Consider the following 27,444-nt stretch of genomic DNA (forward strand, 5'->3'; position numbering starts at 1 on the left):
CTATCAAACTATAGAACATAATTACTATTCCAGAAAGTTTCCTCCTGCCCCTATCCAGTCAATTTCTGACCTCACTCTGGTCCAGAGGAAATCCTTGTTCTGATTATTTTCCACCATAGATTAGTTTTGCCCATTCTAGAACTTCATATAAATAGTATACCATGTAGGCTCCAGTGTTTTATTGATTTACTAGACTTATTAATTTATTAAAATTTTATATCTTTATTAGTTTTTTCTTAAAAAATTTTAATTTATTTTATTTTTTGGTATTTTTTTTATTGGAGTTCGATTTGCCAACATACAGTATAACACTCAGTGCTCATCCCATCAAGTGCCCCCCTCAGTGCCCCTCACTCAGTCCTTTTATTTAAATTCTATTGAGTTAGCATATAATGCAATATTGGTTTCAGGAGTAGAACTCAGTGATTCATCACTTACATACAACACCCACTCTGGTATTTTAAAGACACTTGTTAGTTGCTGCCAGAGCTAAGAACCACTGTCTTATTTCTCTCTGCATCATGGAGCTTCTTTCCACTATTGTGTGAATATTATAACTAGGCCTCTTTCGGGAATCCCTGAGTGGCTCAGCGGTTTGGCGCCTGCCTTTGGCCCAGGGCGCGATCCTGGAGTCCTGGGATCGAGTCCTGGGTCGGGCTCCCGGCATGGAGCCTGCTTCTCACTCCTCCTGTGTCTCTGCCTCTCTCTCTATGTCTATCATAAATAAATAAATAAATCTTAAAAAAATAATTAGGCCTCTTTCACTGAAACCTGTTGCTTCTCTGTAAATGGGATGTGAAGGCTCTGGTTTTACTTTATGTTATTACAAAAGCTTGACATGCTATATGAATTTATCAATCTAAAGTATGCAGTGAAAACCCTAGTTTTCTGCTCTTATTTGCATCATAACTCATCCTGCAAAGGAAAACAGGGAAATGGGAGTATGCTTTTTATGTATACACACACACACAGACCCACACACACATACACTTCAGACCCAAAACTTAAAATAATGCAAAAAGGACATACTGTTCTTTTCTACTGTTCTACTATCCTATCCTGTTCTAGTGTTTGTATTTTTTACTTGCTTTTTCTCTATGATCAGGGATGAGAGTGGTCAGTGTTTGAGCAGGTAAGCATGCTGTGGATCTCCCAACTACTTAATTTTATATTATGTCTAATTGCAAAACAAAACTTCCTCCCAACAGAGTACCATAAATTTTTCTCAAAAATTTTGAGGTATAATGTACATTTGGTGAATACACAAATCTTAAGTGATGAATTTTCACATACCTGTGGAGCCAAGTAAGCACCAGCTAGATTAAGGTATAGCACATTCCCAGCAGCTCATGTTTTCACATCCTTCCTTTTAATTGACAAAGTCATTTTTTAAAAAAGATCTTACTTATTTATTCTTGAGAGACACACAGAGAGAGGCAGAGACATACGCAGAGGGAGAAGCAGGCTCCCTGCAGGGAATCTGATATGGGACTTGATTCCAGGACCCTGGGATCATGACCTGAGCCAAAGGCAGACGCTTAACCACTGAGCCACCCAGGCGCCCCAACAAAGTGATTTTTAAGAAAATTTGTGATAAAATATGCACGACATAAAATTCATTATCTTAACCACTTTTAGGTATACAATTCAGTGGCATTAAGTACATAACAAAATCACTTTTAAAATTTCTTTTTAATTTATTTGTTTTTTGTTTGTTCTTACAGTGTTATACTTGCACACATATTAAAGAGTCAAAATTATTCTTAAAGTATAATTATGAAATATAACAATCACCACACTCACACTGTGACTTCTTCTTCATTATCTCTTCTCTCGAGGGAACATTCTTGCAACTTTTTCAATAATTCTCCATACTTGATTGTGTGAAAATAATTCTCCATACTCCAATGACATGATTATTTTGCTGCTTCTTGATTATTGCTTTACCATTGACTTCCCATTATGGGAGGTGAGGACTGAGCTCTCTTTCAGAGAGCTTGCCCCCTCGGACCTTTCACCCTCTTGCCCTACTCCTTATATTTATATGAGAATTTTGGTAAGATCAATATTTAGTGTTTGTATTATCTTGAACATGTAAATGATATTCACCTAGTCAAATAGCATGCTATGTCACTTCTTTCCTGTAGAACTGTTTTTTTTTTTTTTTTTCTGAAAACTTAGGTAATTGATGGAAACTTTGGGTGTCATCTCAAGGCTATGGTCTAAAGCTGAATAGTTGCCCTAATTCCTTGAGAAGTTGTAGGAGAAGAGACTTGAGTGGAGCCCAGACAATCTGTCCTTGCATCATTCTGGGCAACTGAGTTACACACTTCCTATTCTTCCCCACTCCCTTTCTCTCTTATTTTTTACCCTCAGCGAATCGAAGCCTCCCAGATCTCCCCCAAGCTCCAGTATTTTGGTCAGTCACTGAGTGGGGGCCAGGACCTCACAATGGATGGACTAGTGGACCTGGCAATAGGGGCTCACGGCCATGCGCTGCTGGTCAGGTGAGAACTTCTTTTAGAGCACACCAAATATATTCCCTTTAAGGAGTGGCTTTGTTGTCTGAAGTCCCCTGATGGCCCTCTGGTGTCTCTACAGATCTCAGCCTGTGTTGAGACTTGAGGTGACCATGGAGTTCATACCCAAGGAAGTGGCAAGGAAGGTGTTTGTGTGTCAGGAAAAGGTGGAGAGAGGCCAGACTGCTGGAGAGGTCAGAGTTTGCCTCCGTGTCCGCAAGAACACACGGGACCGACTAAGAGAAGGTGAGTCTGGGTAGGTAAGTCTGAAGGGGTTAAATGACTAGAGACATTGATGAGTGGCCCAGCCTAGTCTTCCCAGCCTTCTGGCAGTTCAGAACAAACTTCCATACAGGCTCTGACAGCCTTTTCCAAGCTTGACTGGAGTGAGTAGGCACTTCTTTGGCTGGATGGAGAGGCCCAATAAACCCCACTGAAAAGTGAGCATGTGGCATTCCGTTCTCCAGAGAAGCAATGGCCCCACACCTGTAAACTAAATAGGATTTTTTTAGAACTCAAGAGATAACTCATTTAAAGGGGAGGTTGAGTTGACGAAGCTAAACACAAATTCCCAAAACATTCAGACATGCATTTTATTACAACTAACTTGACTTCTTCCTTATCTCTTTTTCTGGAAGAATAGCATTGTTTTTGGTGTGGAGGAATAGTAATGATAGTACTAGAGAGAAATGAGGAGGGAATAAAATTAGGTTAATAGCAGTAACCTTACTGGGCTGAGGAGACAGGAGTCAGTTTGGGGTAGCCAGCATGGCTAGACACTGAGCGCAAAGTGTTAGAAAATAGAGAATTGCATAGAAGGTGCCCCAAAACCTACATACACATTCCTCTCAAGTTGTTGCCTGACTTCCTAAGCCATGTATGTCTAGGTCAATACTCTAAGAAATTCAGTAGATGATAGAAACTAAAGAGTTGAGCAGAAATTCAGCTCTCCAGTGCTGGGAAAACAGAAATTTGACAGGGACATCAGTAAGCAACTTGGTCTTTTTATTCAGACCAGCAACCAACAGAAACAATATAAATAGACTCATAGGTGATTTAGAAATTAGAGTTATTAGGAATTTATTTATTTAAAAATTTAAAAAAAATTTATTTATGATAGTCACACACACACAGAGAGAGAGAGAGAGGCAGAGACACAGGCAGAGGGAGAAGCAGGTTCCATGCACCGGGAGCCCGACGTGGGATTCGATCCCAGGTCTCCAGGATCACGCCCTGGGCCAAAGGCAGGTGCCAAACTGCTGCGCCACCCAGGGATCCCCATTATTAGGAATTTAAAAAATAACTTCAGTTAATATCTTCAAGAAAAAAGAGGAAGTGATGGAGAACTTCAGAAAAGAACTGGAATTCATAAAAAGGGTGAAATGGAAATGTAGTACTGAAAAATACACTGAAATTAAGAGTTCAATAAATACGCTTAATAGTAGGTTAGAAGCAGATAGAGAATTAGTGAACTGGGACATAAATAAATTGAAAATATTCAGATTAACACACAGAAAGGAAAAAGGATGAAAAATACAGAGAAAAATCATGAGACATATGGAACATGGTGAAAAATTTAATAAACATGTAATTGGAATTCCAAAATGAAGAGAGAGAGAGAATAAGAAAGAAGCAACCAAATAGTGGTACACAGTTTCTAAAACTGATGAAAGACATCAAGATTCTCTGCCAAATCAAAGCAGGATAAATATAAAGGAAACCAGACCACAGTATATTCTACCAATGTATAAAACATACATTGTACCATAGCAAGGCACAAACTACTGAAGATCAAAGATGAAGAGAAAAAAATAAGAGCATCTAGGAAAATATACTTAATTTTCTAGTATGTAACAGAATAGCTACCATTTATTGAGCACTTACTATGTGGCAGGCACTATATTAAGTGCTTTATGGACACTATTTCATTTAATTTTCACCGTATGAAGGATTAGTTATTATTCTCAATTTAAAAATAAGAAATGGAGACTCAAAAAGGTCAGTCAGATAAGATGCCCAAAGTCATATGGCTGGAAAACAGTAGAGCTGGCCTCAAACTCATAGCTTGTCTGACTCCAAAGCTGGGCTCCTCATCACTATGCGGCCCTGCCCCTTCAGGAGAGATTCAGAGTGTTGTCACATATGACCTGACTCTGGAACCAAGTGTCTCACATCCTCGAATTGTCTTTGATGAGACAAAGAACAGCACACGCAGACAGACAAGGATCATGAAGCTGAATCAGGAATGTGAAGCCCTAAAGCTGCTGTTAGTGGTGAGCAAGGGTTGGCCACACTCCTGGGTCCTCCAGGCATGGGTTGGGCTTGGGTAGCTGAGGAAGGCAGACCCTCAAACCCCTACTGTCTCTCAGTATTGTGTAGAGGACTCAGTGACCCCCATCATCCTGCACTTCAACTACTCTCTGGTGGGGACATCCTTGCCCTCATTCAAGAACCTCCAGCCAGTGCTGGCTGTGGATGCTCAGAGACTCTTCACAGCTTTGGTGAGTCCTCAAGCTGGGATCCTGCAGGGGCATGGAAGGGCCCAGAGGTCAAATCAATGAAGCACATTTTATTTCATTTCACATAATTTTATTTCAATATTTTATTTTATTGTTTCATTTCACATCATTTCATTCTTTCCTTTCCTTTCATCATATTCTTTTTTTTTTTTTTTGTAGTTTCCCTTTGAGCAGAATTGTGGCAATGACAGCATCTGCCATGATGACCTCAGCATCACCTTCAGTTTTATGGGGTGAGTTTCTTTTCCTCACTGCTACCTGAAAATCTGCACCACAACCTGGTACTCTGTTCTTCTCCTGACCCCTGAGGGAGCTAGGCACAGAGCAGCTCCTTCAGAGGTGTTTGTGTGGCTGTCCCATTCATTGTCTTCTCTCTCCAAGGGTAGCTCCTTCCTACCAGGACAGACTTGCCACATAGAAGCCCTCAGCATCTCATGGCCTGGCTTGTTCTTTCCACAGCCTAGACGCCCTGGTGGTGGGCAGTTCTCAAGACTTCAATGTGACACTGACTGTGAGAAACGAGGGTGAGGACTCCTACAGGACTCAGGTTACCTTCTTCTACCCACCTGGCTTGTCCTATCGGAGGCTGTCAGTGGTCCAGGTAGCCAAATCCTTCTCAGACTTTGACTTTGCTTTCCATGTCCCCACAGGAGGTGGTTGACATCACTACCTCTGTTCCCCTTGTCTTCCAGAAGCAGCTCTCATGGCGACGTTGGCGCCTGACTTGTGAGTCTGACGATTCCACTAATGGGCCTGAGGGCTGGAAGTATAGCAGCTGCAGCATAAACCATCCCATCTTCCCAAATTCCTCAGAGGTTGGGCTGTCTCTCTGTTTCTCTTTTGTTTTCTTCTGAATTCTTTTTTTTTTTTTTTTTTTTTTTTTTAAATAGAAGCTCCTTCTGGGAAATGAACTAGGGGTGTGGTGGAAGGGGAGGAGGGCAGGGGGTGAGGGTGACTGGGTGGTGGGCACTGAGGTGGGCACTGACAGGATGAGCACTGGGTGTTATTCTATATGTTGGCAAATTGAACACCAATAAAAAATAAATTTATTATTACAAAAAAAATAGAAGCTCCTTTTTAAAAAAATTTTTTATTGAGATATAATTCATATACCATGCAATTCACCCATTTCAGATACACAATTCAATGGCTTTTGGTATGTTCACAGAGTTTTCCATTCATCACCGTGATTGATTTTATTTATTAATTTTTTTACTTTGTTCTCTCTTTATTTTTCATTTATTTTCTTCAATTCTTTTTATTAAGTGCTTACTTTTAATTGTTATGTACATTCTTATATATTTCTTAATTTTCATTAGTTTCAATGTACTTTAATTTTCTTTCTTATTTTGGGTCCAGATTCTTCTTATAAGTATTATTTTTTTTATAAATTTATTTTTATTGGTGTTCAATAAACCCCCCACCACCTCCCCTTCCACCACCCGTAGTTCGTTTCCCAGAGTTAGGAGTCTTTCATGTTCTCTCTCCCTTTCTGATATTTCCCACACATTTTTTCTCCTTTCCCCTTTATTCCCTTTCACTATTTTTTATATTCCCCAAATGAATGAGACCATATAATGTTTGTCCTTCTCCGATTGGCTTATTTCACTCAGCATAATACCCTCCAGTTCCATCCACGTTGAAGCAAATGGTGGGTATTTGTTGTTTCTAATGGCTGAGTAATATTCCATTGTATACATAAACCACATCTTCTTTATCCACTCATCTTTCGATGGACACCGAGGCTCCTTCCACAGTTTGGCTATTGTGGACATTGCTGCTAGAAACATCGGGGTGCAGGTGTCCCGGTGTTTCATTGCATCTGTACATGATTGATTTTAGAATATTTTATTACCTCAAGAAAAAAACCTTGCTCTCTTTAGCCTTTAGCTCCAGTTCTTTCATTTCTCCAAGCCCTAAGCAACCACTAATCTATTTTTTGTATCTAGATTCATCTATTCTTGACATTTCATATAAATGGGATTATATAGTATGTGATCATGTTTTTAAGGATCATCCATATTTACAGCATGTATCAATATTTAATTTCTCTTTGCTGCTGAATTTTATTTATTTATTATTATTTTTTATTTAAATTCAATTTGCCAATACTATATGTTGGCATATAGTATGACACCCAGTGCTCATCTCATCACATGCCCTCCTTAATGCCCATCACCCAGTTACCTTATACACCCCCCCACCTATCTCCCCTTCTGCAACCCTTTGTTTCTCAGAGTTAGGAGTCTCTAATGGTTTGCCTTCCTCTCTATTTTTTCCCCTGCTCACTTTCCCCCCCTTCCCTTATATTGCCTTTCACCTTTTCTTATATTCCATATATGAGTGAAACCATATGATAATTATCTTTCTCTGATTGACTTATTTCACTCTTACTGCTGAGGTTTATCCATTCTTTAGTTGATAGATATTGCGCTGTTTCTTCTTTTTTTTTTTTTAAGAATTTATTTATTTATTTGAGAGAATGGGAGAGAGAGTGACCATGAGCAGGAGGGAAGGGCAGAGGGAGAAGCAGACTCCCCATTGAGCAGGGAGCCCAGTGCTGAACTCAATCCCAAGACCCTGGGATCATGCCCTGAGCTGAAGGCAGACGCTTAACTATTGAGCCACTCAGGTGCCCTATTTCTTCTATTCTTTTCACTCTCTTTTTTCTCTAACTCCAGGTCATTTTTAATATCACATTTGGTGTGGCATCTGGTGCTTCCTTTGGAAACAAACTACTCCTCAAGGCCAATGTGACCAGGTATGCTGTGTCCAGCTTCCCCACTTTGAGGGCCCAACCCCCTGCCCAGTGTGGACCACTGCCCTATAACCATGGTTCTCCTTTCAGCTTATTTATTTATTTATTTATTTACTCATTCATTCATGCATGCATTCATTCATTCATTCATTCATTCATAAATACCAACTGAGCACCTACCATATGCCAGGCATTGTGCCCAGTGCTGCTGGTGGGACAGAGATGGACAGGACAGCTGTTGTTCCTGCCCTTTAAGAGATTATAATTTAGTGGAAAAGATATACAGAAAAGCTCTCTGTTTCCCTTTAGTGATAACAACACAACTAGAACCAACAAAACTGAATTCCAACTGGAGCTGCCTGTGAAATACACTGTCTTCATGGTAGTCACCAGGTACTGGCTTCTAGGGCTTTAGCTCTGCCTTTATCACTGGGCTGGACATGGCTCATTGTGTATTTGTGTGTGTGTGTCTAGCACATGTGTGCATGGGTGTGTATTTGTGGGTGTTTGTATGTGTGCACATGATTGTACATCTGTGCACAACCCAAGCTAGCATATCCTGTGTGTCTGACACACATGGCCTCTTGCACTCCATCCCACTGGCACCCTCTCAGGTTGGCATTACCCATGTGCCTGTTTACTCCCTAACATACTTAGCCCAAGACCCCCTCCCAGGACACCTCTGATGTCCTGACACCTCTTGTACTTTCTTCTTTCTTCCATCAGCCATGAGGGCTCCACCAAATATCTCAACTTCACAGCTGCGGAGAAGACTAGCCACATTATAGAGCATTATTATGAGGTGGGTAGCTGAGAAGGAAGCCAGGGAGGGAAATCAATATGATGGGAATACAATAATGGGAAATAATAATGGGAGATATGCATCGGATGCCTACTATGTACTGGGCTCTGTTTCAAGCTCACTCTCACCCTATACACACACAAGCACGCACACACACACACACATACATAATTTTTATTTTTTATTTTTTATTGGTGTTCAATTTGCCAACATATAGAAAAACACCCAGTGCTCATCCCATCAAGTGCCTGCCTCAGTGCCTGTCACCTAGTCACCCCCACCCCCCGCCCACCTCCCTTTCTACCACCCCTTGTTCTTTTTCCAGAGTTAGGAGTCTCTCAACACACATACATAATTAACTCATTTTATCACTACAATGACTCTTTGAAGGAGGAACTATCATTATCTCTAGTTCACAGATGGAGCAACTGAAGCTCAGAGAGGTTAACAGAACATGGTCATGGTCTCACCACTAGTAGTGGAAGAGCCACTCCCTAGTACCAGCCTGTCTGGCTCTCAGATGTGTGTTTAACCCCTACACTCTTCTGCTTCCCAGAAAGCATTAAGAGGCAGGCTACTTGTGTCTGTGAGGGCTTATTTAGGTGTACTGGGCTGTCAGGAGTGGGGAGGCTGTTCTAGTTGGTGGGAACAGAAAGGCCAGAGCTCTATATCCACTACTCTCCTCCCACTGTGCAGATTAACAACCTGGGGCAGAGGAGCCTCCCCATAAGTGTGGTCTTCTGGATCCCTATCAAACTGAACCAGGTGACTGTGTGGGACAATCCCCAGGTCACCTTTTCCCAGGTAAGTCTAGTTGGGTTTGGGAGTGACCCAATTCCTACCACCATAGTCCTGGTCTTTCCTAAAATCTCTGTTTCCTCTGTTGGGTTTTGGAGCCATTTTGGAGCCTTCTGGACCTAGGTCATTTCAGTTTCCATGAGGGTGGACCCACAAGCCCTCAGTTCCCTCTCTTCTCACGTGTCTCTCTTTCCTTAGAACCTCTCCACAACATGCCACACCGAGGAAAGGCCCCCCCTTCTCTCTGACTTCCTGATGGAGCTTAAGAAGACTCCAGTTGTGGTGAGAATAAACTTAGGACCATGTGCAGACCCAGCACTGTTCCCTTGGTGCTCAGTACTATCTGTCAACTGAGTGGGCTGGGTGCATGGGCATTTTCTGCATCCAGCTTAGTCATTCTCCCTTCCCCAGAACTGCTCTATTGCTGTCTGCCAGAGAATCCAGTGTGACATCCTGTCCTTTGGCACCCAGGAAAAAGTCAATATCACCCTCCAAGGCAAACTCTCATTTGACTGGTATATCAAGGTATGTGAGAGCCAAGGCTCAGTTGGGCATAGACACGATACTTCAGGGGGCCTGTGGGTCTAGCTCTCATCCTTTCTCGCTCATAGACTTCGGCAAAATACCTTGACGTTGTGAGCACCGCAGAGGTCTTGTTTGATAATTCGAAGTTTGCCCCGCTTCCAGGACAGGAGGCATTTCTGAGGGCCCAGGTATCTCTCTCTGACCCAGAGGGACTATTGGAGGGAGGAGGGGAGGCTGAGCTTGTGGAGATCTCTGGGTAAAGAGATAGAGAGAGATAGAGAAGGGAGAGGAGAGAATGAGGGCATAGAGAGGGGTTAGTCATTGGGTTCAGTGAGTGCAAGGGGTATACAAGGTCTGACTGGGGAACCCCCAGAAATCTGGAGTTCGTCATCTTCCCTGATGTACCCTTCCTCCCTCTGCCACAGACAGAAACCAAAGTGGAGCCAAATGAAGTGTACAATCCTATTCCGCTTATAGTGGGTAGCACGGTGGGGGGCCTGCTGCTCCTGGCCCTCATCACTGCTGGACTGTACAAGGTATCCCCTTTTCCTCTCTGCTTCCCTCTCCCTTGCTGGTTCTTACTCAGCAGCTCATTATTGGGTTTGACTCCCACCAAGTCACAGAGTCTGTTTCTTCAGCTATAAAAGGAGAATATCAATACCATTTTTGTGAAGGTAACTGAGTATTAACCCAATAAGGCAGTGCACTTAGAATGGCCCCTGATACAGAATGATACTACAAAGGGATTAATTTTTCTTTTCCTTCTGTTTTCTTTCTTTTCTTTTCTTTCTTTCTTTCTTTCTTTCTTTCTTTCTTTCTTTCTTTCTTTCTTTCTTTCTTTCTCTTTCCTTCCTTCCTTCCTTCCTTCCTTCCTTCCTTCCTTCCTCCCTCCCTCCCTCCCTCCCTCCCTCTCTTTCTTTCTTTCTTTCTTTCTTTCTTTCTTTCTTTCTTTCTTTCTTTCTTTCTTTCTTTCTTTCTTTCTTCTTTTCTTTCTTTCTTTCTTTCCTCTTTCTCTCTTTCTTTCTTTCTTTCCTGGCTCTAACATCAATGCCATCTCTTTCCCTGCCCTGTTTTCCCCAGGACTCTTATGCTCTGCCACATTGTCCTCTGTGCTTTCTGGTCCCTCTGGCTCCCCTCCTGGTTGGCATGGCCTTCACCACTTCCCTGGCTTCAGTGGCTCTTACTCTTCTGTCTTTGCCTCCACAGCTCGGCTTCTTCAAGCGGCAGTACAAGGACATGATGAGTGAAGCTGGTCCCAGTGCTGCCCAGCCCCAATAACAGCTCCTTCCCCATTGAATGGCCTCTCCTGCAGCAAGTAGGACTTTGGTTAGACCAACACACAGGTCCCCAGGCTGTTGGACAGACTCATCGATTAGGAGAGTGAGGTGGTAGTGTCTCATTCAGGAAAGAACAGCTTGGACTTCCATTCATGTGTGTGTATGTTTATGCACGTGTGTGCATAAGCATGTGCATGAGTTGTGTGCTGGCTCAGATGTCTCTTGCATGGGGATGAGTGCTTTCAATACAACCTCTCAGGAAGAACGGAATTGCTCGGGCCTCCTTGTCTGTGGGTGAAGGTGCCATTGGGCCTACCTCCTGAGAGATGATGGCAGCTTTTGTGAGTGAACATAAAGGAAAATGCTCTTGCTGAAGGAAGAGGGACCTCCTTTCATGAGCGAGGACACAGACCTACAGGATCCTGTGCAGCTGGATGGAGACCATATGGAGGAACTATGGTAGAGCCAGGATCTGGTCAGTTACCGGGAGCCTGTCCACCCATTCCATACTAGAGGTCCAATGGACAATGGTGTACCTCGCTTTATCTATGCATTTACTTATTATTTTAATATTACTTTTATTTTTTAGAGAGATAAACCTGTCCATAGTACAAAAATCAAAAGATGTGCAAGCATGTGTGGTGAAGTTTCCCTTCCATTCTGGTTCCCAGCCATTCAAATCCCTCCTAAGAGGCTGTCAAGGTTATGTTTTGGGGTCTCTGCCACAAAGATTCTAGGTATATGCAAACACATACACACAAACTTTTTTGCACAAATGGAACAGGTATTATTTATGCTGTTCTGGATCTTGCTTTATTCATTAATATAGCTCAGATATTTTATATCAAGACATAAAGTATTTTTTCATTCTGTTATTTAGAGCTGCATAATATCTCATTGTGTGGGTGGATATAAGGTATTTAACCGGTTTCCTTTGATATATTATTTCCAACCTCTAGCAATAACAAACAATGGTGAATTAATAAATTGAATATATGTCAATTTTGTGTATGTGTAAAAATAATTTATAGGATATATTCTCAGAAGTTTGAGTTCTCCCAGAAGCAAACCCAAGATACAAATTTGAATGAAAGAATTCTTGTTTATTTAGGAATGACCTCAATAAATAGGGGAGAGATGTGAGCTGGGAAGGAAAGTCATCCAGTAAAGAGTGTATTTTCAAGAGACACCACTGTGAGCCCCTGAAGCCTAAACCCATTGGGAGTTCTGGGAGATAGAATGCAAACCTCAACATCGTCCCTCTTGAAGACAAAAGGAATTGGAGTATGTATACAGTTGACCCTTGAACAATGTGGGGCTTAGGGTCACTGATTCCTCACACAGTTGAATATCCATGTGTGACTTTTGACTCCCAGAACTTAATTGTTAAGCCTTACTGATAACATAAACTGTCAATATCTAATTTGCATGTTATATGTATTGTATTATGTGTTCTTATAATAAAGTAAGCTAAAGAAAATGTTATTAAGAAAATCATAAGGAAGAAAAAATAACATTTGTAGTACTTTATGTATATTTATTGAAAAAATCCATATATAAGTGGACCTGTGCAGTTCAAACCCATCCATGTTGTTCAAGAGTCAACTATACACCAATTCCACAGTTATTGGCAGACACACTTGGTGGGGAGAGGAGTCATTAATTCCCTGGCACTTCTGGCCTCACCTGAATGAGGAGAGAATGGGTTCTGGTGGCCAAAGAGATAACAGGTTCTGCTAGTTGGAAGTCTGACAGATAAGCCTATGTTCCCTTGGCAAGGTCCACAAGGGATCTAGGCAGGGCATCAGCAGCACTTGCTACCAAGGGTGTGTAAAGATAAAATTTTGATAGCTGTTTTTAGTAGCCTTTCCTCCTCAGGGGAGCACCCTCAGGGCCCATTCTCTCATACTTTTGCCAGTGCAGTAACCAGGACTCTGGCCTTGATGTGCATCCTAATTTTCACACCAATCCTGCTAAGTAGCCACCACTTGCATTTAATAATACCCGAATTTCTCTTATGAGAAAACTGAGGCTTAGAGAGATCATCCCAATTGCCTGAGGTCATACAGATAGAACTAGAATGTAGCTGGGATTCAAATCTGGCTCTGTCTGGTTCTAAAGCTTTTCTCTTTTAATGTCCTGATGGCTTTTGAGGAATTGCCCTGCAGCAGGGCAGGCACAAGGGAGGTGTAGGGAGACGGTGGCTGTTATTTAGCTGTTATAATATTAGGTGAACCATATGAAATTGCCAACATGTTTATACAAAAATGATAATTTCATGGGGCTGATCAAAATATAGAAAATCATAGCTTAGATGGATATCTGTTCCAGGATAGCATCATATGATAGGAAGGATGTAGGGCTTATTCTGCTTGGGAAGGTGTGGGAAGTATCCCCAGGGGAGGCAACCCCTGGCTCAAGTAGGGGCAGGAATGTTCCAGTCAGAGGGCAACATAGATGGGGCTGAAGAGTGGGCAGGAGCTTGGGCATATGTGCTTGGTAGGCCAGAATGAGGGGTTTCAATTTTACTCAAAGTGCGATATGATGTCATTAAAGGGTGACTAATGAGACAATGGTCCTTTGTATTCTTGGAGGTGCCAGCACATGTCATCTTTAGATGATCCTACACAATTTCCTCTTCTGACTTCAAAATCTGTTAAAAATGTTTTTCTACTTCCTTAAGTTGAAAAATAAAAGATCTTCATATCTCTGGAAGTCCTTCACTGACCCAAGAAAGGAGGGGGCCTCTGTATTTGCAGGGACCTGTCTTTGAATGAACAGTTAAGGTCCTGTGGGTTCAGAGTCCACATTTACATCATTGAATTGGAGGCTTGTGTTGAATTTAGCCAGATAGGAGCTTTATGATGGGTTGGAAAATAAATAATTTCTAGTGACAAAAACATGACCCTAGCATGACCACAAAGTTACTAATAAACAGGGCCATAAATCTCTCACGATAAGCAGCCAAACCCAGGAAAATCTGCTCTTGTTTTTACTTTTTGGAGTCCCTTGCTTCAGAATAAATAAATCCCTTCAGTCTCTATCCTCATTTTCATACTTAGTAATAGGATTCTTATCTGGGCCATCATGGAAGATTGTTAGAATTATGACCCTCAGTGAATTGTGTCTCCTTGTGTCCCACTCATTTGCAATGGGACACTGCTGCTCTTCCCATCAAGTGAAGGTGCCTGTCTCTACCACCTGGAATCTGAACTGGTCTTGTGGCTTGCTTTGACCAATAAAATGTGGTAGCTTAAGGGATGTGTTGGAGTTCCAGAGCCTAGGCCGAGAAGCACTACAGCTTCTGCTCTTACCCTCTCAGAATCCTGGAACCACCATCCTGAGACCCATCTAGCTTATTGGAGAATGAGCTGGGCAGCCCGGGTGGCTCAGCAGTTTAGTGCCGCCTTCAGCCCAGGATGTGATCCTGGAGGCTTGGGATTGAGTCCCGCGTCGGGCTCCCTGCGTGGAGCCTGCTTCTCCCTCTGCCTGTGTCTCTGCCTCTCTCTCTCTCTTCTTTATTTCTCATGAAGAAATAAAATCTTAAAAAAAAAAAAAAAGAATGAGCAGCTACATGAAGATGACTAAGGCTCCCAGTTGACAGCCAACACAACTGCATGCCTGAGGCCATCGTGGCCCTTCCAGTCTAGTCCAGCCATTTGATGACTGCAGCCACAGGCAAGTCCAACAAAAGAACTTCCCAGAGCTGTAAGATATAATAAATTGTTGATATCTCAATCTACTATGTTTTGGAATGATATGTTATGCCACAATGGAAAACTAATATAGCCACCCAGTTAAATAGCACACTTCTCAGTTTCCTATGCAGCTATGATGGCCTTGTGGTTCTGGCTAATGACATACGAGTAGGGTGAGTGAACAACTTTGGGGTCAGCTCCTCTGAGAGAAGTGTCCTTCCTCTCTCCTTACCATCTTTTTACCTGCTGAGATGTGAATGTCATGGTGCACCATTTTGGACCTTGCAGATGAGGGTAACATCTAAGAATGCTAGAATGAGACAAAACGAATCTGGATTCTAACTCTGTAGAACTACCAGGTTAGCCCTGAACTCCATAATCTCATATTATTATATATTATTATTATTATTATTATTATATAATCTCATATTATTATAAGAAAGATAAATAAACTCTAATTTTCTTTATGAAACTGGTATTCCAAGCCTCCAATGCAGCAGCTACCCGTGTATTATAAGTAATACTACAACTTTCTCAAAAGTTCTGTTTTCCTACTTGGTCCAAGAAACTAAGCTTGTGGTAAAGACTGAAGGTTTCCTGATGGTGATGCTAGTCCAATTCCTTGTATTTTAGTTCCCTCCTTCTTGTCAGGACTTATGATATGGCTGGCATCCAAAATGGGAGGCTGGGAGTGTCCCATTCTATCCATCCTCAAGATGGTCACAGATTTCAGTTATACATTCTCCATCTGTGGAAACTTTCTGATGAACCCACTTGGTTTGGTCTCCAGGATTTATTTGTTTATTTTTAAAATATTTTATTTATTCATGAGAGACACAGAGAGAGGCAGAGACACAGGCAGAGGGAGAAGCAGGCTCCATGCAGGGAGCCCGATGCGGGACTCAATCCCGGGTCTCCAGGATCAGCCCTGGGCTGAAGGTGGCGCTAAACCGCTAAACCACCGGGGCTGCCGGGTCTCCAGGATTTAACAGCCTCTGAGAGCACAAAGTTGGGATTACCTCCATTTATTCTTTCCCTCCCGGTGGCTAAATGACCTGATAGAAAAATTAACTAGCTTGTTTCCCCGTAGATGCACAAGAAAGGTACTTAGAAGGTATTTCTCTTTCCTCACTCTCAAGATTACCAGAGATGTATTTTCAAATGATATGGATTTTCCTCCCCCAGGGAAAACTCACAGTCTCCCCACCCTTTTTAAAAAAACCCTTCCCACCCTACAACCCAGCAATTGCACTACTGGGTACTTACTCCAAAGATACTGATGTAGTGAAATGCCGGGACACCTGCACCCCAATGTTCATAGCAACAATGTCCACAATAGCCAAACTGTGGAAGGAGCCACGATGTTCTTCGACAAATGAGTGGATAAAGATGTGATCTATGACTACAATGGAATATTACTCAGCCATCAGAAAAAACGAATACCCACCATTTGCTTCGATGTGGAGGGAACTAGAGGGTATTATGCTGAGTGAAATAAATCAATCGAAGGACAATTATCATATGGTTTCACTCATACGTGGAATATAAGAAATAGTGAAAGAGATTATAAGGGAAGGGAGGGGAACTGAGTGGGAAAATTTACAGAGGGAGGCAAACCATGAAACATGTCTAATCCTGGGAAACAAAGGGTTGAGGAAGGGGAGGTGAATGGGGGGATAGGGTAGCTGGGTGACGGGCACTGAGGAGGGCACTTGATGGGATGAGCACTGGGTGTAATATAGTAAAATGTTGGCAAATTGAATTTAAATTAAAAAAAATCCTTCCCCCTTTCTGACAGTTTAGAAAAGAGATTTCTAACTGGCAACCCTTAGGCCAAATCCAGCCCTCAGATTTTACTTAGCCTGCTTGGTTCTGCTTCTTTGTTTTTTATTAGTTGCTGACATTTTAAAGTGATTTCTTTTTTAAAAGTTTAATTTAAATTAACATATAGTGTATTATTAATTTCAGAGATAGAGTTCAGTAATTCATCAGTTGTATATAACACCCAATTCTCATTACATCACGTGCCCTCTTTCATGCCCATCACCCAGTTATCCCAAACCCCCAGCCTAAAGTTGAGAGATTTCTGAGAGAAATCCAGATTTTGGCTTTTCTTGAAAAATGGGAGTGAGATAATTATGAGGCTGCAGCTGGGTAGACCCACCATGAACAGCTAAGACATGCCTCTTTACTTCATTCTATATAGCTCTCCTGCTCTGAGGCCAGGCCCATTGTATTAAAGGTGACTCTTGAAGGCCCTATGTGATCTGATCGCTGCCTACCTCTGCAGCCCACCTTCTGCTCCTACCCTTTCCTCTCAACCTCATACTTCTCAAACGTGCCATATTTAGGGTGACCAGCTAGGACCCTTTTGAAAGTGAGAAGGAGTGTGATTGATAATTACCCTGGGATGTCAGGCCTAAACATGATCTCTTGGAGACAGGTCAGGATGTATCCGTGTTCCCCCTATATACTCCCTCTCACTTCCCCGTCTCTGTCCATGCTTTATTCTCTGCCCAGAACTCACTTCCTCTCTTCCTTCACTTGACTCTTCTCAGCTTGAGTGTCACTTCCTCTAGATCCTCCTGACTGCCTAGTCAAAAGAAGCTTCACTTCTCATATGCTGTCGGTAACCTGTGTTTTTTCTCCTGGACACTAGCTTCCTAGAGGGCAGGAACCCCTAGGACAATATCTAGAACTTAGAACAAACAATTGCTGAATATATGAATGAATAGACTTGGTTTTCCTGGCATCCTGTTCTTTTTGTGCCTTCCATCAGAAGACAAAGCTCTCAAAAATCTGTTTCTCTGTAGTACAACACATTTCTTCAGGACCATATAGTAGTTGGCTATATGTAACTACTTCACATTTCTTTCTTTTATTCCCATTTATTTATTCATTTATATTTAGTGATTCATCACATATAACACCCAGTACTCATCTTAACAAGTACTTCACGTTTTTTAAATCTTGAGAGCATGAATATACAAAATGAATAATAGACAGACCATACACAGAAACAGAACTCTGACCCACAATTTGCAGTAACCAGCCCAAGAAACCCATCCATTAACTACAATAATCAGCCCAAGAAGCCAGCCTGCCACCTATAAGTCAGACTTGTAGGAAGTCACACCTTTAGCAAACAATAACCCCTGTACTAACTGGCTCAAAATGACCAGGACTTGATTAATAACTGACAGCTTCCTTAATGTTTGTCCCTGCCTCCAACTAAGGGCCAACCAGAGAAAGCCAACTATGCTCCCCTAACCAATCACAGATTGTCTTGTTTCTACTTAACCAGCTTCCCTAGGCTGACAGCTTCCATCTGTGACAGCTTCCAGTCAGGGCACACCTAAAGACTTCTCTTTTATTTTTTTATTTTTATTTTTTTAAAAGATTTTATTTATTCATTCATTCGAGACACACACACACACACACACACACACACACACACACACAGAGGCAGAGACACAGGCAGAGGGAGAAGCAGGCTCCACGCAGGAAGCCTGACATGGGACTCCATCCCGGGTCTCCAGGATCACGACCTCAACCAAAGGTGGCGCTAAACTGTTGAGCCACCCGGGCTGCCCAAGACTTCTCTTTTATATAAAGTTCATCCACTCCTCTTCACTTGCCTTTAAGTATCTGTCAAGGTGGAAGTGATTAGTAGGTGACTTTCTTGCTAAAGCAAGCTCTGAATAAATAGTCTTTGCCTGAATAGGCATTTTGTTGGTTTTCATTTATTTTCACAATCCTCTGGTCCAGTTACTGTGATAAAAAAAAAAAAAGAAAAGCAACGATCTCCTTTCCACTCTATCTGTGGGTATTCCCATTTTGGCACAGACTTTGAACAATTGTTGAAATCAGTCACCTAATTTGCCCTCATCCCTTGCTGCCCGTTGAAGTTCCAGGCCTCTCTGACTAAACACAAACTGAATGCATTGATTGCCAAGTTCTGCTATTTGCCTGTTGAGAACAATCCAACTACCAAGCCAAGACCAAGATACAGAAGTTGAGCCTGATGACCCAGCCTTACCCCTACTGTCTGGAATTTTCCCTCCTCTAATTCCCACAGGCATCTCCAGGCCAGCCCCTCCCAGGTGTAGCTGCCCTTGGCCTATGTTCTCTCCAAGATGGTAGATGCCTGCTGTTCTGTGCTCCCACTTCATCTTCCTAGGACCCCTTGCTCCTTCTTTTTGCCCTAAAAGGAAATTGAGATTAAATAATTCTCGAATCACTAGATGCTGTCTGTGCCGCTCCCAGATTCCTCGACATGGTCAAGAACTATTTCTCTATGTTGAATGTGTTGGCTGCTAAAGTTTCCCAGCTGCCCCCTTCTCTGGCGTATCATCCTTGGCCTCAAAGTAGGGCCCATTCTGGGATGCAATTCCTGCTCTAGAGCTCCCTCTGGGATCAAGCTGAAGCTAGATTCCAGTCTCATTATCATTTAGCTTTTTTCTCTGCTCCATCCTGCCTTCCCTCATCCCTTTCTCCTAAGAGCCTCCTTCAATAATTATTAGCCCTCAAATTCCCGTCTCAGACTCTGCTTCTAGGAAACTAGACCTAAGGCAATGGCTATTTTAAAGAATGTTCTAGACCATTGCATCATTTTGTTTTGTTTTCTTTTTTTTTTTAAATTATTTATTTATTTATGATAGTCACAGAGAGAGAGAGAGAGGCAGAGACACAACACAGGCAGAGGGAGAAGCAGGCTCCATGCACCGGGAGCCCGACGTGGGATTCGATCCCGGGTCTCCAGGATCGCGCCCTGGGCCAAAGGCAGGCGCTAAACCGCTGCGCCACCCAGGGATCCCTCATTTTGTTTTCTTTATAACTTTTATCACTATCTGAAAAAATGTTTGGGTTTGTTTCTTTGCCATGGGGACAATACCTGGTATTGAGCAGGTGCTCAATGGATACTTGCTAATGAATGAATTACAGATGCTAATCTTGCAGTGGTAGCAAGGGAGCTTATTCCCTCTGCAATTTTGGAAATAAATTTACTTTTTTCTGTTTTTACAGGGGGCTTGCAGTTTTTTGCAAATGCTAAATCTTGTACAAACTTAGAAAGGAAAGTAGGTATATGTGTGTATGGGAGAGGAGTTATCTTTTGCACCACAGTTCCTGGTAGAAGTCTATGACACCTGTCAAGTTATTTCCCATGTTGCTTAAACTCAGGCTGCCTATCCCAGCCCACTGTATGTTTAGGCAGGACAACTTTGGAGAAGAAAAGGGGCACTGGTAATACTTAATTAACACGGGGTAGCAGTTCTGGGCCAGAACCCACACAATTCCCATGTTTAAGGCTCCATTAAAGTCAAGGCATCAAAAAAATGAGGGAAGAATTTTTTCGAAAAGGACATAATATTCTTTCCAAAGAAATATCAAAGTAGTATTGAAAGGAAAACCAGAACTTTGAGGACCTTTCTTGTACTTACTTTTTTATTTAGAATTGTTTTTGAGTTACAAACAGAGTGGAATAGGCAGAAAGCTGGCATCTTTTCTGGTTTAAGGGCATCTTGATCTACACATTGCAGCTCAAGTGGAGCTTGAGGACCCATTGTTCAAGGTTCCATGCATTTTTAAGGAGTGTGCCAACCAGACTCTGGTTCAGACACAACTGGATAAGTCCTGTCCTGAAGGTCAATTCAGTTCTCATGAAACTCTTGACACCTGCCCAGTGAGGCGAGTATTATTGTTCCCATTTTGTAGAAGAGGCTACTGATGATTAGTGAGGTTATGTGAACTTGACCAAGGTCAGGCAGACTTTCTATAGCTTGGACTCCAGCCCCGCTTTGCCTGCTCACCTCTGTGAGCTGAATCTAAGCCTGGGAACTGAGGTAGCATTGTGGAGACTTCAGATGGAAAGTATGAGTGTTCTCTCCAAGGGAAACCCAGGAGATAAGGCCAGTCATCAAAACTTCAGCTCCTACCCCTCTTACTCTGACCACATGGTTTCTGTTCTCTTTTCTCTTCTTTTCCCCTGTTTCCTAGTGACTTGTATTTGCATCTACTTTTCTCTTCTGTCTCTGTTTCACAGAACTTAAGTACAAATTAAGTTCTTCTATATTCTTCTCATTTCAGCTAAATCACTTACCAGCAGTGGGAGTTAGAGCAAAGGCAACACTTTGACTCTCCCAGGGGTTGGCTCATGTCTGTACATGAGCCAAGCCAGTGCTCCTTCCTCTTCCCTTCAATGTTGCCCAGGGTTTTCCTCATCTACCAGGTTCATGTTTTCTGTGTTCCCTAACATTCCTCTACTTATTTCCTAAAGCCTTTTACTCAACCTAAGCAAATCCCTATTGTATCAAAAATTTGCTCCAATTCAAGTTAGTTTGCTTCCTAGAAAGGCTGCTTCTGCTTATTCTGAGGCAGCCTTCTGATTTATACAACTGTTGAGCAGGTCCCAGGATGCTCTGGGCTGAATACTTGGTCCATTAACTTCAAATCTGTGCAGACTCCTTTTCCACATACCCATCTACCCCACTTACCCACCCATCCACTCATCTTTCCATTTACCTAGTCACTTACTCATTTGTCCATACACAAACTCATCTATCCTCTTATCACTCATTTACCCATATATTCAACAGACATGTTTTAGCCTTGTTGTATCTACTCCAGGCCTAATGGCCATCCTTGGAGAGACAGAGAAATGAGCATCCACTCTCAATAGACTCACATTGAGAGGGTGTCACCTTTTATCTTCACTAAGGAAGACTGATTGTTCATTTTCACCCTTGCCCTCAGCCTATTTTTTTTAAAGATTTTATTTATTTATTCATGAGAGACAGAGAGAGAGAGAGAGAGAGAGAGAGAGAGAGAGAGAGATGGAGAGACAGAGACATAGTAGAGGAGAAGCAGGCTCCCTGTGGGGAGTATGATGCAGAACTCAATCCGAGGACCCTGGGATCACGACCTGAGCCAAAGGCAGACACTCAACCCCTGAGCCACCCAGGAGTTCCTTGCTCTCAGCTTATAACAACTGCAGCAACAAATAGCAGCAAGTGCTATTTCCCAGGCACATAACTGAGCTGCAAGTGATTGAGATCAGAACTGTTGGATCTTCTGTACAAAAACTCGTTTCCTTGCCTGGGATTAGCTCTGCCATTCTTTAATTTCATGTGGGTACCAAGTATCCGTTGGTTGCTTCCTATGTGTCTGGTGTTGTGCTGAATGGTGGGGCTAGAGGGGCTAGAAGGACACAGTCAGTCCCTATATATTTTTTTAAGATTTTATTTATTTATTCATAGAGATGCAGAGAGAGAGAGAGAGAGAGGCAGAGGGAGAAGCAGGCTCCATGCAGAGAGCCCGACATGGGACTCGATCCCGGGACTCCAGGATCATGCCCTGGGCTGCAGGTGGCGCTAAACTGCTGCGCCACCGGAGCTGCCCAGTCAGTCCCTATATTGAAGAAATCTATGGTCCCTATCCAAATCCATGGAGTATCAAGGCCTTTTTTTCACCTCCAAGCATCTCCTTCTTAAATTCATCAAAGCAGAGTTAATCACTTCCTCCCTGAGCCACTCAAGCAATTCTGCTGTCTAGTAAAACTTATGATTTGAATGCATGAGAATATTGTTTTCTTTTTAGGGTATGATCTACTTGAGGGCCAGTACACTTTTCTGCTTGTCTTGCTTCCCCAGCAGCCAGCCCACAGCCTGGGTCACATGAACAGCTCTTGTGTGGGGGATGAATGGCTGAATGAACAAATGCTGCCCAGGCAGCAGGTGGGCTAGAGAGGAGGAATCATTAGAAGTGTGGTGAAGACTCTGGTGCCTTCATAGATTAATGGAACAGAATAGAGGATCCAGAAATGGACCCTCAACTCTATGGTCAACTAATATTCGACAAAGCAGGAAAGACTATCCACTGGAAAAAAGACAGTCTCTTCAATAAATGGTGCTGGGAAAATTGGACAGCCACGTGCAGAAGGATGAAACTAGACCATTCTCTTACACCATACACAAAGATAAACTCAAAATGGATGAAAGATCTAAATGTGAGACAAGATTCCATCAAAATCCTAGAGAAGAACACAGGCAACACCCTTTTTGAACTTGGCCACAGCAACTTCTTGCAAGATACGTCCATGAAGGCAAGGGAAACAAAAGCAAAAATGAACTATTGGGACTTCATCAAGATAAGAAGCTTCTGCACAGCAAAAGAAACAGTCAACAAAACTAAAAGAAAACCTACAGAATGGGAGAAGATATTTGCAAATGACATATCAGATAAAGGGCTAGTATCCAAAATCTTATTAAACTCAACAGCAAAGAAGCAAACAATCCAATCATGAAATGGGCAAAAGACATAAACAGAAATTTCACAGAGGAAGACGTAGACATGGCCAATAAGCACATGAGAAAATGCTCTGCATCACTTGCCATCAGGGAAATACAAATCAAAACCACAATGAGATACCACCTCACACCAGTGAGAATGGTGAACATTAACAAGACAAGAAACAACAAATGTTGGAGAGGATGTGGAGAAAGGGGAACCCTCTTGCACTGTTGGTGGGAATGTGAACTGGTGCAGCCACTCTGGAAAACTGTGTGGAGGTTCCTCAAAGAGTTAAAAATAGACCTGCCCTACGACCCAGCAATTGCACTGCTGAGGATTTACCCCAAAGATATAGATGCAGTGAAACGCCAGGACACCTGCACCCCGATGTTTCTAGCAGCAATGTCCACAATAGCCAAACTGTGGAAGGAGCCTCGGTGTCCATCGAAAGATGAATGGATAAAGAAGATGTGGTTTATGTATACAATGGAATATTCCTCAGCCATTAGAAATGACAAATACCCACCATTTGCTTCAACGTGGATGGAACTGGAGGGTATTATGCTGAGTGAAATAAGTCAATCGGAGAAGGACAAACATTATATGTTCTCATTCATTTGGGGAATATAAAAAATAGTGAAAGGGAATAAAGGGGAAAGGAGAAAAAATGCGTGGGAAATATCAGAAAGGGAGAGAGAACATGAAAGACTCCTAACTCTGGGAAACGAACTACAGGTGGTGGAAGGGGAGGTGGGCAGGGGGTGGGGGTGACTGGGTGACAGGTACTGAGGGGGGCACTTGGCGGGATGAGCACTGGGTGTTATTCTATATGTTGGCAAATTGAACACCAATAAAAAATAAATTTATAAAAAATAATAAATAATATAATTATTAATAATAAAAAAGAAAGATGAATGGATAAAGAAGATGTGGTCTATATACACAATGGAATATTACTCAGCCATTAGAAACGACAAATACCCACCATTTGCTTCAACATGGATGGAACTGGAGGGTATTATGCTGAGTGAAATAAGTCAATCAGAGAAGGACAAACATTATATGGTCTCATTCATTTGAGGAATATAAAAAATAGTGAAAGGGAATAAAAGAGAAAGGAGAGAAAATGAGTGAAAATATCAGTGAGGGTGATAAAACATGAGAGACACCTAACTCTGGGAAATGAACAAGGGGTAGTGGAAAGGGAAGTGGGTGGGGGGTTGGGGTGACTGAGTGAAGGGCACTGAGGGAGGCACTTGATGGGATGAGCACTGAGTGTATGCTATATATTGGCAAATTGAACTCCAATAAAAAATTAATTAATTAAAAAAATACTCTGGTGCCTTGAAATCTGCCTTTTTTTTTTTTGAGGTTTAAAAAATTTATTTGAGAGAGAGAGAGAGAGAAAGAGAGAGGAGAGAGAGAGAGAGAGAGAGAGAGAGGAAGAAGCAGACTCCCTGCTTAGTGGAGAGCCCAACATAAGGCTCCATCCCAGGACACTGGGATCATGACCCAAGCCAAAGGCAGACACTTAACTGACTTAGCCACCCTGGTGCCCTAAAATCTGTCTTTACCTTGTACTATCTGGGCAACTTGAGGCAAATGACTCAATTTCTCTGTGCCTCAATTTTGCATCTGTAAAATGGGGATAATTGCAGCGCCTCACCTTCAACCCCTTGTTAAGATTCTGTGAGCTAACAGACATAAAGTGTACAATGATATGTTAGTATCACCTCAGATATTTTGTTCTGCCACCAAGATGTTAGTACCCTGTGCCTGCTTCTCCCTCCCATGTCCCAATCTTCCCAACCACTGGCTAAAATCTTCTAGCACTCTCAAATCATCTATCACAACAGAACACCATGCTTAGGGCTCTGGGAATTCAGGGAGAACCAGTTAATTGTTCTTGGAGGGCAGCCTCTTCCTGAGAACCTGATTATGCATGCGTGTTTCTACACTATAGAATTAAATAAATCCTGTTTTGAGAAAATTTGGTGGTGAGGTGGGCAATGCTCCTCAAAGAGAGAGAAGTGAGACCAATTTCATGTAGTAAGAGGAAGGGCAGAAACTCTAGGGAAAATCCATTAAGGCGGCATGGGTAAAGGTGGGGTGGAAATGGACTAAAAAACACAAGGGTTCCCACCCACCAGATTTCTGTTCTCTTTCCACAGAAAAGAAACCACCAAGGAAAGAGACCCCAAATTATTCAGTTCTACTTAGTTCAGACAAATCAAACCTGAATTAAAGCAGCTTCTAAAAAAAAAATAATAATAAATAAAATAAAATAAAATAAAATAAAATAAAATAAAATAAAATAAAGCAGCTTCTGTCCTGGTTTCTCTAGTAGCTGTTCCCCTCACCCAGTATGTGACAGATCAGATGCAGCTCCTCTCGCCCCACTGCCCTGCCAGAAACTTCTTCAGGCAGCACCTCTAGGCTCAGGGACAGAGCAGAAACTTACTGAGTGAGGAATGCCAGCAGTGGGAAAAGCTGGTTGGCCTCCAAACTTCCCCAGAGCCTCCCCCTCTGAACACCCTAGAGGTAACATATGGACAGAACTGGATGTGACTGACTCATGGCCCCACGGGGCTGAGGAGATTAGGGAACTTGGCTGTCCACTCCTTCCTTGCTTATATTATCTCCCTCAGCTGCCATCCTTTTTCTGGAAGTGTCACACCATGATTCACTGAAATGAAAAGGGGCTGTGAGTGTTAGATCCTCACTGCCCTCATCTGTAAAATGGATGGGTTGAATTAAAGATATATCCTGTTCTACACTTTTATGGTTTCAGTAATCTGTGCTAAAGGTGAAATGTCTTACCTTGCTTGGCTTTTCTCTGAAGTATCATGGAAGTGTGTTGGGCAGCTTGAAAGAAGAAATGGAGTCTTATCTGTCCAATATTCTTGTCTTGTGTACTCTCACTTACCAACGGTGGAACCCAAGCCAGAGGAAAGGAAGCAATGGACAGGCCAGGATGCAAAGTATCTTTGAAGGCTGGGGGTCCTCTCTGGCACTCACCCTGTCGGGAGCTCTCAGTCTCACAGGCATCTTCTGGCTTGAGTCATTTCTGGTTCGTCTTTTATTCTCTTCAGAATCTGTGTCACTTCTCCTTTCTCTTTATTGGGTTTCTCTGCCACAGTTTCTTTCTCCCTCAAATTTTCTTCATCTCCAAGGATTCCAGGGCTTTTCTCCAGCCATATTGTATCTGAGGTCTTTTCAGGGCTGCTTATCTCCAGTCACTGCTGCCCACATTCCCCATTCCCAACACCTCTCCCTGTGTTACCCTGACACAGCTGACTCTAGGGTCCCTGGCAGCTTCTGTTGTCAGAACTGGAGACTTCCTCATTTCTTACCTAACTTGGCATCTGGGAGCCTGTGACACTGTTTAAACTCCTCTCTAGGCAGTCCTTCCAGGATGCCTTTTTTTTTTTTTTTTCCTGCTGGGTTTCTTTCTCCCTCTTTGAAGACTCCTTTCTTCTCAGTTTTCCTTTACTCATATTTTGCTGCCAACACTGACTTTCTCCCCCTCCTCTACCCATCTTTCTCTTCCCTCTTCGCACTTCCACCAGGATCTCATCCAGCACTTCTGATGAATCCAAAACTCATCTCTAACCCAGACTTTTCTCCTGAGAACTAGTCCCATCCACCCAACCTTCCTCTAGGACATCTCCTGTTTGAAGGCCTTCAGTCTCCTCTTACCCGTAACAATCATCACAGCATAGTATTGATAATAGCTAATAACAGAAACTCTTACACATTCTTCTCAGCATTTCACATTTGCTGATTCAACCTTCCCAGCATCAATAAATATGTATTTTTTTTAGATTTTAAAAAAGATTTTATTTATTTATTCATGAGAGACACACACACACAGAGGCAGAGACATAGGCAGAGAGAAAAACAGACTCCTTGTGGAGAGCCTGATATGGGACTCAATCCTAGGGCCCTGGGATCATGACCTTGGGCAGATGCTAAACCAATGAGCCACCCAGGTGTCCCTGAAGATTTTTTTAAAAAGATTTATTTATTTGAGAGAGAAAGAGAGAGAGAGAGAATGAACAGAGGGAGAGAGAATATGAAGCAGATTCAGTGCTGAGCATGGAGCCAGATACGGGGCTTGATCTTATGACCCTGAAATCAGACTTGAGATGAGACCTGAGCCCAAACCAAGAGTCAGCCACCCAAGTGACTGTGTCCATTAGGCACCCCTTTTTATGGAGATTTTATTTTTAAGTAATCACTATACGCAACGTGTGGCT

At 42.4% G+C, this 27,444-nt stretch overlaps 1 protein-coding gene and 1 long non-coding RNA gene across 4 annotated transcripts in view; one reads left to right on the forward strand and one right to left on the reverse strand.

The window, feature by feature from the left end:
- The window catches only part of ITGAM (integrin subunit alpha M), a 55,137-nt gene extending 42,937 nt beyond the window's left edge, over nucleotides 1–12,200 (forward strand). The window contains exons 15-30 of one of the 3 annotated variants that reach the window (XM_072836599.1): nucleotides 2,377–2,507; nucleotides 2,602–2,765; nucleotides 4,638–4,792; nucleotides 4,889–5,020; nucleotides 5,198–5,271; nucleotides 5,498–5,639; nucleotides 5,731–5,853; nucleotides 7,720–7,799; nucleotides 8,106–8,189; nucleotides 8,523–8,598; nucleotides 9,295–9,402; nucleotides 9,595–9,678; nucleotides 9,808–9,921; nucleotides 10,008–10,109; nucleotides 10,347–10,457; nucleotides 11,128–12,200. In XM_072836599.1, coding sequence (XP_072692700.1) covers nucleotides 2,377–2,507; nucleotides 2,602–2,765; nucleotides 4,638–4,792; nucleotides 4,889–5,020; nucleotides 5,198–5,271; nucleotides 5,498–5,639; nucleotides 5,731–5,853; nucleotides 7,720–7,799; nucleotides 8,106–8,189; nucleotides 8,523–8,598; nucleotides 9,295–9,402; nucleotides 9,595–9,678; nucleotides 9,808–9,921; nucleotides 10,008–10,109; nucleotides 10,347–10,457; nucleotides 11,128–11,199 — 1,752 coding nt within the window. In that variant the 3' untranslated portion in view covers nucleotides 11,200–12,200. The remainder of the gene's footprint in view (nucleotides 1–2,376; nucleotides 2,508–2,601; nucleotides 2,766–4,637; nucleotides 4,793–4,888; nucleotides 5,021–5,197; nucleotides 5,272–5,497; nucleotides 5,640–5,730; nucleotides 5,854–7,719; nucleotides 7,800–8,105; nucleotides 8,190–8,522; nucleotides 8,599–9,294; nucleotides 9,403–9,594; nucleotides 9,679–9,807; nucleotides 9,922–10,007; nucleotides 10,110–10,346; nucleotides 10,458–11,127) is intronic. The other 2 variants (XM_072836600.1, XM_072836601.1) reach the window with 2 other exon arrangements.
- LOC140638751 (uncharacterized) lies at nucleotides 11,946–26,523 on the reverse strand. The gene is made up of 2 exons (XR_012035719.1): nucleotides 26,006–26,523; nucleotides 11,946–14,740 (listed from the first exon to the last, which is right to left on the reverse strand). It is a non-coding gene; the product is annotated as an uncharacterized lncRNA (long non-coding RNA).
- Nucleotides 26,524–27,444: the final 921 nt, after the last annotated feature.

The sequence above is a fragment of the Canis lupus genome, chromosome 8 (assembly GCF_048164855.1).
Source record: "Canis lupus baileyi chromosome 8, mCanLup2.hap1, whole genome shotgun sequence".
Lineage (NCBI taxonomy): Eukaryota > Metazoa > Chordata > Mammalia > Carnivora > Canidae > Canis > Canis lupus.